Source organism: Lissotriton helveticus, chromosome 12 (assembly GCF_964261635.1).
Source record: "Lissotriton helveticus chromosome 12, aLisHel1.1, whole genome shotgun sequence".
In the NCBI taxonomy this organism is placed as follows: domain Eukaryota; kingdom Metazoa; phylum Chordata; class Amphibia; order Caudata; family Salamandridae; genus Lissotriton; species Lissotriton helveticus.
Window position 1 is genome coordinate 801,063,672 of NC_136073.1, and position 12,639 is coordinate 801,076,310.

The 12,639-nt window shown below is 41.8% G+C and overlaps 1 protein-coding gene across 9 annotated transcripts in view; it reads right to left on the reverse strand.

Moving 5' to 3' along the window:
- HORMAD1 (HORMA domain containing 1) overlaps positions 1-12,639 on the reverse strand; it is a 920,105-nt gene that overhangs the window by 512,598 nt on the left and 394,868 nt on the right. For 8 of the 9 annotated variants that reach the window (XM_078670957.1, XM_078670959.1, XM_078670955.1 and 5 more), the window contains one exon: positions 7,515-7,582. The exons of the other annotated variant lie outside the window; for it this stretch is intronic. In XM_078670957.1, coding sequence (XP_078527083.1) covers positions 7,515-7,582 — 68 coding nt within the window. The remainder of the gene's footprint in view (positions 1-7,514; positions 7,583-12,639) is intronic. 9 annotated transcript variants of the gene reach the window in all.

A 12,639-nucleotide genomic window follows, 5' to 3' on the forward strand; every position in this document is an offset into this window, starting at 1 on the left:
TGATGTCTTCCTGTACTGTGATGGGATCATAGTTCTTTGAACGACACCAAATGCCTAAGTGTTTCAACTTAAAGCGCAGCAAGCCCTTGTTGAAGGGCGATTTGCTTCTTTAAGAATCACATAATCTTTTGGAAGACTTAGATGTCCATACTGGATGATCTCAGGCGCTGTGCTGTCAAATTCAATGGTTGGATCGCGGGATGGAGAATTCTGCCCTGATGTTTTGAGAGCAGGTCTGAGCGGGATACGCTTTTGGTGGGTTATGAATATGTTGAGTAGGTCCGTGTACCACCATTGTCTTGGCCAATCTGGAGTGATGACGATCATTGTGATGCATGATCTCAGTAGCTTTTGGATCACCTGCTGAATTAGTGAAATTGGCGGAAAGGCGTACACAAATAAAGCCTACCAGTCTATCAAAAGGGCAATGCTCAGAGACTTTTGTTCAGGAATTCTGGATGGGACGTCTTGGCATTTTGAGTTTAGGTAGGTAGGTAACAGATCTAGTGTTGGGGTGCCCCATCTTGGAAGCTAGCATCTACGACTTCGTCGTTGACGACCCAGTCGTTGTTTTCTTCGTTGAAGTGGCTGAGGAAATTTGCTTCCATGTTTAGAACTAGTGGGGTGTGAAAGGCTGTAATGGAGAATCCTCTCTCTAGAGCCCACTGCCATAGTGTTTGAGCCTGGTAATACAACTGTCTGGACCTTGTTCCACCCTGTTTGCTGATGTAAAACATTGTGGTGGTGTTGTCTGCTACAATCATGAGGTCCTTTGATTGCGGAGATAGAAAAGATGCTTTGAGGGCCAGTAACATTGCATTCAGTTCAATGAGGTTTATGTGTTTTTTCTTTTTGGGACGATAGTCCTTGGATAGTCAAATTGTTCATGTGGGCACCCCATCCTGTTAGAGATGTATCTGTGACAATCGCCTGAGATGGGGTTGTTTGATTTTTTAAAAGGAACTCCTGACAGCAGATTGCTGGACTTGGTCCACCATGCAAGGGATTGGCGTGCATTGTATGTCAGGAGGATCCGATCTTCCAAAAAGCCTGCTCTTTGAGACCATTGATCTTCCCGACATGCCTGTAGCGGTGTCATGTACAGAGTGTGCTTGCCACAATATTGATGCAGGACGCCACTGATCCTAGGAGAGACGCTACCTTGCGAACAGTGGGCCTGGTCTGTTGTAGAATTTAGGAGCATTTTGTTTGAATTTCAAACACTCCCTCCTCCGAAGGATACACGCCTTCTTTTGGAATGTCCAGAGGAGCTCCAAAAAATGTGAAGCACTGCACCGGTGTTGCGATGGATTTCTGTTGATTTAACTAGAGACATAATCTTGCCAGGAGATACGGTGCAGTGGGTTAGTCATCCTTTCCTTTGTGAAAAGACTGCTCCGATGAGCCGATCGTCCCAGTTTGGTTATCCCAAAATACCTTATTTTCTTAGTTGAGCCGCAACCACTTCCATACATTTGGATAAGGTTTGTGGCGTTGATTTGAGCCTGAAAGGTAGCACCACATATGGATAGTGGTGAGAGCCCACAAGAAATATAAGAAATGATATGTGACACGGAAGTATTGGAATATGAAAATACGCGTCCTGTAGCTCTACAGCACAGAGCCAATTGTTCTTCCTCAAATGCGGGAAAATATGGTGCAGTGAAAGCATTCTGAACTTCTCTCTCTTTATAAATTTGTTGAGGAAACTGAGGTCCAGGATTGCCCAAAAATGGTGTAGGTGATTTTTCTTCTGGACCAAAAAGTAGCTCATATAGACTCTTTTGTCCCTTTCATGTATGGTCTTCTTGTGCAGTAGTACAGATGTTTCTAGTTTGAAATCGTGCAAATGGGCCCTTATGGTTTGTTGTGGAGGGGCTGGTGGTGGGGCGCTGGGGAAATGTAGAGCATAGATGTTCTGAATAATATTTGGGGCCCATTTGTCTGTTGTTATTTTTGTCCACTCTTCCTAATGAGACTGTACCTCTCCCCCACTGGAGTGGGTAACTGTAGAGGGGGTATGTGATCCTCATTTTCAGTAATTCTAAGTACTGTCTGCCATGACTGCCAGGCCAATAGATGTGTGGATTAATAGATAAGGGGGTTAAAAAAGAAAGGAATTTTAATAAAGAGGATTTAACAGCAGTATATATGCAGAAGGTTGATACTGAATTTTGCATATTTTAATATAAGTGCACTGATTTATCTTCTGTAGGTATTCACAGCACTGAAACCTGGCAGACACTCAAGCATTAGTGCATATTTATCGGTTAAATAAATTTGGAACTGTACTAATTTCAGCTTAATTTTTCCACAAACCCCATAATAAAATAAAAATGGATAAATACAGACGGAGATGGCAAAAAACATAAATACCATAAAACCGGGAGCCCTAGCCATAATTATTGCTAGTTTTACATTCATTAAAGCAATCTGTCATCTTGACTTAGCTAGGTGAAGAAAATATTGCAGGATAACTTCTTGACAGTAGATTACGTTAAAGCCTTGATGAGGGCACAGCAGGTAGAATCTTTTTCATTTAAAAGCCTAGAATGTTCTTGTAATGGGGTTTTAAGATGTTGGTACTGGGCTAAGTCAAATTTAAGTGACTAATTTGGATTAATGCAGGCGCCATGCTTCCAAATTGAAGGACGTCACACTGGGTTGGAACATTTCCCCGCCGCCCCAAGTAATATGGACAGAAGATTCAGGTTGCATGGAGGTCCCCTGTGTGATTTCACAGATAGGTGGAGAAAACTTGGAAACCACCACTGTCTCAGCCGTTTTGGTCACAGTGGGCTATGGTCTCGAGCGGGAAAGGGTCTCCACAGCAGTTCCTTCCCGAAACCTCTGCCATAAAAACCCTCACCAAAAACAGGTCCTACTGTTTCATTCTGCTCTTCATTAACAACCTATCTAGGACAAAATATGTCAGCAAGTGCGGAGGCCAAGATCCAAGTCTCTAGCTGGTCTCTCACAAAATCTCTGGAAACACTGCCTCAAATATACTGTAGATTGTTTCTCCATACAACTTGGAGACAGCAGCAACTCAAGACTAAATCCATCCATTTTCCTTTCTTTGTGTCTTATTTGGGGTCCCGTGGACATAGTCTTCCTTGATTCCCACTTGAATTGCTAGCTTCTCAGCTTCTTGAGTTGGCATTTCGACTCTGAAGTTTGGGCAACAAATACATTTCCACAGGACTAGTTGTACTTCTGTATCTATGTGTTCCCCTAATTAAGTATTCTCTCCATGGTTATTTTGTTTACTTAACACTTCCCATGCAAGATGGTCATGATCACCCCCCACTGACACGCTCAGGCCTTGTTTTCTCACCTCTTGGTTCTAGCCACGGTCATTCATCGCCTCCTCCAGCTCTCTCCTTCTGGACGAAGAAGGCCATACTCACAACCACTTTTTTACAGTGCCACCTTCAACTTTTGGTGTGGGAAATATCTGGGAATCTTCACAATGGCAAGACCTTTCAGATATCACTGCTCTTCTGGCCGACAAATCCTGGGTTCCAGGGACTAAATGAGCCTACAATACTGCCTGGAAAACCTTGACTTGTTGGTGCTAGGCACAACAACAGGACCTCCTTGCTTCCTCTTTACTGATCTTGTCCAATTTTCTCTCAAAATACTTTTCCAAAGTTATCCATTTCATACAGGACCATCAACATCGACCACTACTGTAGCCGATCTTCCTCTGCTTAATTATATCTCCAAAGGCAACCACCCCCTTAACTGCACACTTATAAAGAGTATTCGTCCTGGAACGTCTCAGCCATTCTTTCCTTCCTTTTGTCCAAGTTCCCAAATTCTTCTCTCTTCCTATTTTTGAAGGCTCTATCACCACACTTGGGATCACTACTTTGTCTCATTTCTTTCAGAAGGGTCTTGGACCTCAGACCCCATTTCGCGACAGACCTCCATCTGTCTCTGGACAGGTTCATGTGATACATTTCGGCATTAAACCGAGAAAGCCTCCCGACTGGTCCTTACTTTAAGCTTTCCCTGCTCTTTGTGTTAATCTCCTGACTTTAGGAGTACATCTTTAGCACTTACCATCTCCAGTCTTCAGACCAGCTTCTTTTATCTTTCGAGTCACCCAATCTGTTTCATAAGCCATCTCCAGCTCATGTGTCAGTTTGAAAATGCCCACTGTGAGTTCGGACACCTCCTCCTCTGGAGATCAATCTACTTGCGGGGTTTTGTCTTCTAAGGCTTTTCGCTGGTTTCAGGCTCAAGAACATCCTTAGCTCTACAAACTGGTCTTGAGCTGTAACTTTTAAAATCCTTTACTTTACTCCAGCTGAACACATTGTGATCCAAGTCCTTTCCAGGATTTAAAGCTATGCATTTTACCATCTTCGTGTGATAAAATGGGGATTTTCCTAGCTTCAGTGATGAGGAAATGTAAGATTTTATTAAGGTCAATAAAACATGATCAATATATTTCCCCCCCTCACAAGGATACGTATTTCGAATTAGCATCTAATGTCTTCATTTTGATACAGTTTACAAGCCAGGTTCATGTATTATCTCCATGCTACTGCCTTTTTTTGGTCTCGCCTAACAAAAGGTTTTTAGCTATCTGGTTGCGAAGCATCTTTTGTGGGCTATACCAATTTATAGTAGGCATAGAGTCCACCCCTGCTTCCAATGATTGCTTTATTGTCACTCATTTGCTTGCTTCTCATTTAATGGTTTTTCTTCGCCTTCCTAAGTTTGTCCCTCCCCTGGAGATTGGCCTTTTTACCATCCTTTTGATTTGCTGACTTGCATTCTTCCACTGCCCTTTATTAGGCACTCCATGAGAATGAATTGGTTTTCTAGCTCTCTCTTCCTCATGTGCGTCTCCCCACACCAAATATCCGACCATGCTATGTGTTGCCCTTTCCTTCGTGTGCTGCTCTCTACTTCTTGTGTGCTTCTCCCCATAAAGCCTGTATTGCTCTCTCCCTGGTATGCTGCTTCCCCCTCCATTTAATCCCTTTTCCACACACCCAGCTTTTCATTTGTTTTATAGCTCTTCCTCACGCTGGCATGCCATAGCTCCCCCATTCCTTGCAGGCATTTACATTTCTTTTTAAAAAAAAAAAAATGTTTTTATATATTGAACATTTTTGAATAATCAGTACAAGACAATCATTTTAAAGTAAAAGGGAAAAAAGAGGGTGAGGGGAAGAATACAAAACAAAGTACAACCATATTCTTGACATTAACATTAGGTGATAAAGACAGATGGGGAAATTTACAGTCTCGGCATTATATGTCACATTCAGTGCATGTTGGCATAGCTGTGTTACATTTTTTCATTGATGGGAAATACATTACATGTTAACCGCATCCTGGTTGTCTATATAGCGGTCTGTTCTTTATATACAGGTTATGGACGTATTGCGTCAAAGTGATTCTGCCTATGACATGATCTGGCAGCACAATGCATCTATATTTCATGCTCCTACTGCGTCTGATCAAGACACGGTCACAACTGTAACTCCACAATAGCCTGATTTGTCTGTGCATTTAGCTGTATCCCTTGTTGCCCTGCAGCTTCCCACCGCTCTGGAGTGTTTGGTCTGGCGTCTGGAATTTAACTTGCAATTTTGGAGAGCCTTGCAGCTGCCATTTGCTGCTGGAAACTCCTGCAAGAAAGGCCCTTTCATGCACTTAAAAATCCATTTAATCTCCCAATCTTGGAGGTGTCTGGCATCTTGGATCAGTCAATAAAAAAAAGAAAGACAAGGGCGCTTGCATCATTATGTAGGCTTCCGCAGTATTGGTAATGCATGCGACCACCACAATGACCGCGTGGATGGAATATTTTCCCCTTTGCTGGGTAGCACATTGGCTTAGCGAATAGATCAAGAATGTCAGAGATACTGACTATACTAATGCTTTTTATGATCACATTTCATGTAGTACTTACTGCACTGATGCATCGGCCTGCACCCGGGCATCTTTATGAGGTTCAGCTTGATCACAACACTAGCAGTCCTGTTTTATTTTCTAACTGAATCCCGATGTCATATGTCCTCCATCTTGTTGTGGTTCGAACTAACTACTGTTTCTTCAAGTTTGCACTGTTCTTCGGTTTTGTCTTGCAATAAGAGGACGCTTCAGTACAGATTCTTATATCGTGCCCGTCACATCACTGCCTTTATGTCACCTCTCACTGCTACTGTCAGGAAAAATAAATTACATAGATGCTGCATATTATACATACCCCATTGTCTTTAATAAAATCCTTAATTCCGTCATCACTCTAGCAAGGAAAATTCCCCTTTTCAATCAAAAACACAAGGAATTGTTTGAACCAAGTTCATTGTTTGACTGATTCCATGCTGGTCATTATTGGACAATGGCTGAATTTGAAGTTCTCCAAGTGGCAGGACAGGTCTACAGCATTCAACCAATTTAAGTGTAGGAACATTTCCTACTTTCTTATTCTTTGATTTCATCAACTTTACAGTGTATGTTCAACTTGGAAGATAGAGTTAAAAGACACAAGACAGAAAATGTTTCCCTTGATATGCATGTTTCCTGTTAACTTTGCTTCTAATTTGAAAACATTTTTATTTAAAAATGGACTCCATGACCCAGCACATGAGCCTTAATATTCCAACATTTCTAAATATCAGAAACAATGCCAGGATGGAGAATTTAACCAGATTGCAAAAACAATTACAACAAAAAACCAACAAGTGTGGTCCTGATGAAGGTGCATTTTCTGCAAACAATTTCAATATGAAAAATACATAAATGGCGAACATTTGAAAAAAAGAAAAAAGAAGTGGACCTGGAGCCCAGGGACACGAGATAGGGTACTGAAGTGTATTCCTTCTTAGACGGGTGTGCCCATGTGATGAGGCAAAATGCCATCACTTACAGTACAAGACAACCAATGGATTAAGTGGGCTGACATTGTATGGTCTGATGGGCGTAAGGTGAGCATGACATGTCAATATACCAATGAATGAAGAGGACTGAATGAAAGTCTGTATGGTGTGATGGGCGTAAGGTGGGAACGATATATTAAAACACTACTGAATGAAGAGTGCTGACTGAAAGCCCGTGTGGGTATATGTGCATGTCTTTTTCGGATGATTTGTTTTTTTAAACCATGAGACCTGCAAGACAGATAAAGATTTTACTATGTGCAAAGCTTAAAAAATATTATAACTGATAGTTCTCTACAATGATGCAAAGAAATGCAACAGTTTTTTTTACATAAAGTGCTCTATGAACAATATCACTATATTGTATATATGAGAATAGATAAAAACTCCACATTGGTAATGGTTCTAATTGTATTCTGAATAATACCGCTGACAGTCTGTATAAATACCACTGTGTCCCATTTAAGAAAGCCGGTCTTGTACAGAAAAGGCCAGTAAAATGCATATTGTGTCAAGAACTGCTGCATAAATAAGAATTGATTAGTCTGTAGAGCTATAGTTTAAAAAGAAGTACGTTAAGAGGAAAAAAAAATCAAAGACAATATTAACCTTGAAAAGTCCATCACAGGCCCGCTGCTGGTATATTTGAACTTGAACTGATAGCATTCTGTAATCGTCTAAACAAAAGATCATCTCGTTACCACACGTCATAATGGTGTACATTTTTCACAATTTATCTATATATGCAAAAAACATGCTCCTTTTTTCCTTAATACTACATGGACTTCATTTTTTTGTTAACTGTGCTAAAAAACAATGGCATTTCCCTGCACACCTCAAGTGATTATTTACCTTTAAGAACAGTTCTTGAGCATTGGAACTTTTATAAATCCACACGCATATTTGCTACCAAAAGTCTTCAAATCGACTTAAAATAAAATAAAAATGAAAATTTGATTTCTCAGACTGTGTATTATGTTTGCTTGTGCTGTCACGGGACATGACGTTTCCACATATCTGCTTCTGCAAGCACTCTGTCCCCACTCCTATCTTAGAAAGATTTTCGAACGCTCATGAATCTTAGGGTCCTACATAAGGATAGGTGTATATTCAACGTTTTGTTCAGAAACAAATTACTGCTGCAACTGTGAGCATTGGCAGTGCAACCAAGTGGGCACTGTCCGGTGTAGCTCATTGTAAAGCCAGATTAGACAACAGAACTTTACAGGCTTGTATTTTCTTTCAGGAGTACGAAAATCTTTTTAAAGAATGGGCAATTGCTAGGAGACCCGCCTTCCAAGAGCCCACGCGTCAAGTGATTAGGACATTTAGAAGTCACACAGCCTTAACTATGTGATAAATAACAATGTATGTTTTAATCTGACAGCTGGCTTGCCTAACCATAACCCTTGCGTTCTCTGGTAGTTAGCGTTGACTAACTAAAAACATTATTTGTGTGTCCCATGTCCTTTTATTTCACCTCCTCTCCCTGACCAAATACTTTTTATTGCCCTCTCTACCTATCTCAGCTACTACCATCTTTCTCAACTCTCTACATCACCTGACACCTCCCCTTTTCTTAATACAATCTCCAATCTACCTTTCTCACATCTTCAACTCTCTCTACAACGCTCTGTGCCTAGCTCAACATCTCTGTCTCTCTCCCCTTCACTCAAAACTCACCGCCCTCTCTTGGCACCTCACTATTAATTTTTATCTCACTTTGCTGTCCTGCTTCATCTTCTGTACCTCTCTCAACATCATTTGTTTAATCTCTCAGTCTAATTTTTAGCCTTCTTCTTTCACTATTTTATCTCACTCTCACTACCAAATATCTCAGTTTACTCAAACATTTATTTGCTATCTCACATCTCCACCTCCCTCCTCTACCTCCAGTCTCTCTACTACTTAACTTTTGTTAAGTTCCTGATCTTCCTTCTCCCTTAACCACCCCTATTAGGAAGCGCATGGGCTTACGCGTGTTGATAGAATGCTGAGGGACGTTTTGACAATTTGGGCGCAGGGTGGCAGTCATTCAGTGGGAAAACGATGATGAAGAATGAATAAAGATTGGTTTTGTTACCTTGCATCCTGTCATCACTACACAAGGAAAATTGGCGACTAGTGCGGGGTGACGTTATACCTTCAGAACTCTGGCCGCTAAAATAGCGGACCAGTCCATAGTAGGGTGACCAACCGTCTGTAAATTTCATGGACCGTCCGTTATTTGGACCTCACGCCCATTGTGCGTGAGGATCCCTTTTACGGACGCCTTTTGTTTGTAATTTTGGGCCTTGCAGGGAGAAGATTGTTCCACTGCGAGATGCCTCAGCCCCTTATGGGGCCGCCTCGCACTCATCCTTGGAGCACAAGTGCAGCCCCACCCAGCCCTTTGTCATTCTGTATGCGGCTGATTGTCACATACCGAACGACAATGGGCTTTTAAAGCTTGTGGTGGCCTCCTTCTGCCTCGTTCTAGGGCAGGGCATTCGGTTACAGTTAGATGGAAGAAATGTACAAAACAAATATGTAAAAAAACGCCCATGCTGTGCTATGTGCCAGTTCATGAAAAGAAGCTGGCGAAAGAAGTTAAAATTATATTCTTACAGTGTCATCATTGCAGAGCTGAATCATTTTTATATACAACGTAGCCATTGTTGCTGCTTTATTTATTTTATGCAACTAACATCCATTGACAAAACCAATAGTCATGGCTTGTTGTAGGTCTAATGTTACTGGATGCAATGATAGAAACAGCAAAATACCAGTCGGGCGGCACATTATGCTCAGCATATATTTTTAGGTTAGGTGTTTTAAGCCATGCCCTTAATTACATCAGACACGCCCCTTGGAGAGAGCCTCAGTTTATTCATCCCACTTAAAGCCCTGGAAACAGCATCACAGTCACCTCACGTCCTGGCACTGTGCATCATGCATGACTCATGACTTTCAAGTTTTCAGATTACCTATATGCAGGGGCATAGTGAACCCTCCCTCACCCCACCCCTTGCTTTAGCAAATACAGCAAGGGTGAAGTTCTTGATGGGCCTCTTCTGTCTGCAACTCAGTAGACAAAGGCTCAGCTCATAAAATGGCTGGATGGATTAGTGCAAGGATGAATGGATGTGTGAAAGGGTGAATGGATGGATAATGAGAGAAAGGATGGATGGATGAGTGAGTGGAAGGATGGATGAGGGTAAATAGATGGATGAGTGAAATGGTGGATGATGGGTGAGTGAATGGGTGGATGGATGAGAGAAAATATGGATAGATTGATGAATTGATAAGTGAAAGAGTAAATGCATGGATGGATGAGTGAAAGGGTGGATGTAAGGAAGGACGAGTGAGTGAAAGGTAGGGTAGATGGACAAAAGGATGGCTAGATGAGTGAAAAGGGTGGATGGATGAGTGAAAAGGGTGGATGGATGAGAGAAAGCATGGATAAGTGATAGGGTCAATGGATGGATTCATGAATGAATGAGTAAATGGATGAGTGGGTGGATGGGTGGCTAAGTGAAAGGTGAATGGAAAGACAAAGGGAGGATGAATGGGTGGATGAATGAATGAAAGCATGGATGAATGATTGGCCGAATGGGTGCATGGATGAGTTAAAAGAAGAATGTAAAGATGGATGAATGAAAGAATGCGTACATGAGTGAAAACGGGGTGGAAAGCTGAAAGAAAGGATGGATGAAGTGAAAGGTTGAATGTGTGGACGGATGAGTGACTGGGTGGATGGATGAGTAAGTGAAAGGATGGCTGAATGAAAGGGTAAATGGTTGGATGGATGAGTGAATGGATGGGTAGAAGAGTGGATGGATGAGTAAAAGGATGGATTGGGTGAAAGGGTGGATGGATGATGGAAGATTAATTGAAATAATGGATGGAAGGATGGATGATGGATAGGTTTGCAAATGGTTGAAAAGGTTTGGATATGGATGGGCACACAGATGGAAGGACAGAATGAATGCTGAAAGACTGAATGATGGATGGAAGAATTAATAGATGACTGAATGTACATTTGAAATGGTGGATATCAGGGGTTTGATGGAAGAATGAATGGCTAGATCCTTGGACAAGACAGCTCTCCTGGGAAGGGTTGTGATGACTTGCTTTGCTGTCTTGGTTCCATAAGAGCTTTAGTTCAAAGTGGAAGGTATTTGGATGTTCTGGCTACTCCCTTATCTATGTGTTACTATTCTGTATTTGTTGTGTGCTAATGTGTGGGATCTCTACATCATACATATGACATTTTGAGTGACACCCAACTGCTTCTTGAATGTAACACTAGTAATTGTAAAGGTTTGCATGTTTTGTTTTAGGTGCAAGCTTTTAGGGAGAGCCTCATAGTGCCATGAGCTGTGCTTGAGATGTATATTGTGTTTGTAGCAATAGGCAAGGCGTCATAAATAAACTATGTTATAGTGTATCAACAGAGCCTTCTTTAAGAAAGCTGCAGGGAAAAGCACCTTTGTGACTTCCGTCAGCTAGTGCAACTCTCTGCGAAGCCCCCTTAGTTCACCTATGCGTTCCGCTTTACATCTCAAAATGGCACTCATATATAAGATGTTAGTAACAAAGTCTAGATCTTCCTGACCACTTCTCTCACCAAGCATGCCTGCTCAGGACCATGAGTTGTACATAAAATATCAGACTGGACAACCCAGTGCAGCAACTGTATAAATAGATTATTATCATATGAAATACCACAAAAAGACCTGCACAGTTGCTCAAAGCTGCGCGCATACCGAAAAACCGTGAAGTGCACGATTGTCTCAAACTAACATACACTTATTTTGACTTCTGCTTAAGTGGTTGTCTATTTACTTACTTTTATACTATCGCAACACTTCCTCTGAAGTGTCTGTAAAACGTACCTTTTGTACCGAAGTTTTGTCCTTGATTTTGACCTTCTGTCCTGAATTTTTGTCCTTAATTTTGACCCTTTCTCCTGAATTTTTACACTTACCGTCCTGAATTTGCAGCCATACCAGTTGGTCACCCTAGTTATTACTGCCCCTGTTGGTTTTACCGTCCTTGCCAGGAGTGCTCAAAGCTATTTGTCATTACCTTTGGGGTCCTCTCTAACAGCATGACTCAGCACTCTGGCAGCTGGGCGTATCCTTTCATCTTGACCTGCGACACGAGTCTTCACCCAGCCCTGTGTTTCACATAGCTCCGTCTCCGTTGTCATTTGGCCAGCTTTTCTGTCAGAGTTGTGGCACAAAATCTCTGCCCTGGCTCGCCTTCCCTGGTAGTTCAGCCACACGCTACACCCCCTCCCAGCATCTTCTGTTACTGCATAGTGTTTATGCAGAAACTACTACATTTCCTTTGTAGTGGAAAGTGTTTTATCCCAAATCATAGTGTCATAAAGACCACTCTCCATTAAACTAAGTGTAAAGGATCATCTATGTTAATCCCACACACCTCTTCAATTGAGGTAGCTTCTGCAGCAAGTTAAAGTTGCAGTACCTCACCAGTCAAAATAAGGTGTAGGAATAACTCTTTAGCACAGTGCCTCTGATTCCCGTATTTCGCAGCACACTGAATGCAGTTCCCACACAACCGAAAACCCCGGATGTAACGGGTGCTCCCAGGGAGAGATGGGGCTAAAGGATTAAACGTTTTGAGATGTATTTGGTTGCATGTGCTGAATTGGAATACAGTGCTGAACGAAAAACAGCACTGGAGTACAATAGTCTTGGTACTGAGGTAGGCGGTTGTTTGATAA